We start from the raw sequence: 2,081 nt of genomic DNA, 5'->3' as shown, positions 1-2,081 counted from the left end.
GGGGAGGGGGATGGGGAGGGAAAGGGGAGGAGGAGGGGAGGAGGAAGGAGAAAGGGAAGTTTATTCCCTTGCACAGAAAACTGACACTTCTGAGGTCAGATCAACATCTACTGAACGCCTGCAGTGCGCCCCGACAAAGCCTGACTCTGCAGAACAGTCTGTGAAGTCAGATTTCTTGAGCTTATGCCTGATTCCTACCAGTCGACTGTAGACTTTCTGGCAAGTTGTCCCTTTATAGCACGTTTTCGTATCTGTCAAACTTGGGAGGTGGGGCTGGGAGGGAAGGGAGTCATAAATCCGCATCTCCCTCCTGAGGCTGTTGTGAAGATGAAATGAAGGCGGCAACAGGAACGTGGTGATGGCCAAGTCAGCCTGAGTCACTGGTATTAGACAGAGGCTCTGTGGGAGGTGTTGATACAACAGACACTTAAATGCCCTAAAATAGGCTCAAGGATGATGAAAGAGCCCAATTTTCTAGAAGAAAAAAGAAAAAAAAACACACCACTGAGGCTTCTGGGAAAATGCAGTCTCATGCAGTGAATCGACACGTTGTTTTCCTGAAACGTGGACATGGGGGTGAACGCTAGAGGATTCCCTCTGACCTGGAGAATTGCAGAATTTCAACAAATAGGTGGACGTTGACTAACATTGATAGAGTGAGTATACTGTCACCTAACCCTAGAAAAGCCTTTGCAGGAGCCAGGTGTGACAGCACGTGCCTATGCTCGGAGCTACTCAGGAGGCTGCAGCTGGCAGATCTCTTGAGCCCAAGAGGTCAAGATCAGCCTGGGCAACGTAGCAAAACCCCATATCTACCAAATAAAAATACAAAAATTAGCTGTGCATGATGGCTCATGCCTGTCCATCCTAGAGGGGACAATGGTTTGAGCCCAGGGGGTCGAGGCTGCAGTGAGCCATCATCATACCACTGCACTCCAGCGTGGGCAACAGGGCGAGACTCTGTCCCTCTCAATAAATTAAATAAATAAGCAAATGTTTCAAAAATGAAAAGAAAGCCTTTGGAATGCTCAGAGTTCCTTGTCTGAATAAATGGACTTTTAGACCGGGTGCAGTGGCTCACGCTGGTAATCCCAGCACTTTGGGAGGCGGAGGCAGGAGGATCACTTGAGGTTGAGAGTTTGAGACCAGCCTGGCCAAGATGGTAAAACCCCATCTTTACTAAAAATACAAATATTAGCCGGGTTTGGTGGTCAGCACCCATAATCCCAGCTACTCGGGAGGCTGAGGCACAAAAATCGCTGGAACCTAGGAGGCGGAGGTTGCAGTGAGCCGAGATCCATCTCAAAAAAATAAAATAAAATAAAATAAATAAATGGCTTTCGTGAGTGGATGCACAGTCTCCCAATTAGAAGTGTTCATGGGTATGATATCGTAGGTGTTTTACAACAGAACAGTTGGCTGCTTGAATGTTGAGGTACTTTTCACAGCCATTACTCTGGGAATAGAGTAACTTAGGAGGCAATCTAAATGTTACCCTTGCTTTTCTCTTTCAGAACTGATTGCACATTTGCACCCTCCGACCCAAGGTAGGGAGACCATCTCTTAATTTGTTCGCGTCTCACATGCTCACAATAAGCAATATTATATTCCTGAAGTCCCTTGCCCTTTCTTGCCATCTCACCCTTTCCTCTGCTGTTCTTGTGCCATGAAGGGCCCTCCGTTGCCAGGTCTGGGGACTCACGCCTGTAATTCCAGTACTTTGGGAGAACAAAGCGGGAGAATCACTTGAGCCCAAGAGTTCAAGACCGGCCTGGGCAACATAGCAAGACCCTATCTCTACTAAAAACACAAAAATTGCCGTGGTGTGGTGGTGCGAACCTGTAATCCCAGCTACACAGGAGGCCGAGGTGAGAGGATCACTCAAGCCCAGGAGATTGAGGCTGCAGTGAGCCGTGATCACGCCTCTGCACTCCAGCCAGGGCAACAGAGTGAGATCCTGTCTCAAAAAAAAAAAAAACAAAAAGACCGTCCGTGGTCACAGCAGCCAAACCATGTTTCAAGATCCAGTTCAGTTCACTATTCAAGATTTCCTCCCTTGCCCCTCCAAAAACTGCTCCCGC

At 48.1% G+C, this 2,081-nt stretch overlaps 1 protein-coding gene across 1 annotated transcript in view; it reads left to right on the top strand.

Annotated features, from left to right (window-relative positions):
• Positions 1–2,081, top strand: part of BSPH1 (binder of sperm protein homolog 1) — a 17,324-nt gene that overhangs the window by 9,651 nt on the left and 5,592 nt on the right. Inside the window, exon 2 of the mRNA XM_011970138.1 lies at positions 1,515–1,547. Coding sequence (XP_011825528.1) covers positions 1,515–1,547 — 33 coding nt within the window. The remainder of the gene's footprint in view (positions 1–1,514; positions 1,548–2,081) is intronic.

This window comes from Mandrillus leucophaeus, unplaced genomic scaffold (genome assembly GCF_000951045.1).
Source record: "Mandrillus leucophaeus isolate KB7577 unplaced genomic scaffold, Mleu.le_1.0 Scaffold120, whole genome shotgun sequence".
Classification (NCBI taxonomy): domain Eukaryota; kingdom Metazoa; phylum Chordata; class Mammalia; order Primates; family Cercopithecidae; genus Mandrillus; species Mandrillus leucophaeus.
Note: the sequence above shows the minus strand (reverse complement) of the source record. Positions and strands in the feature narration are given on the sequence as shown.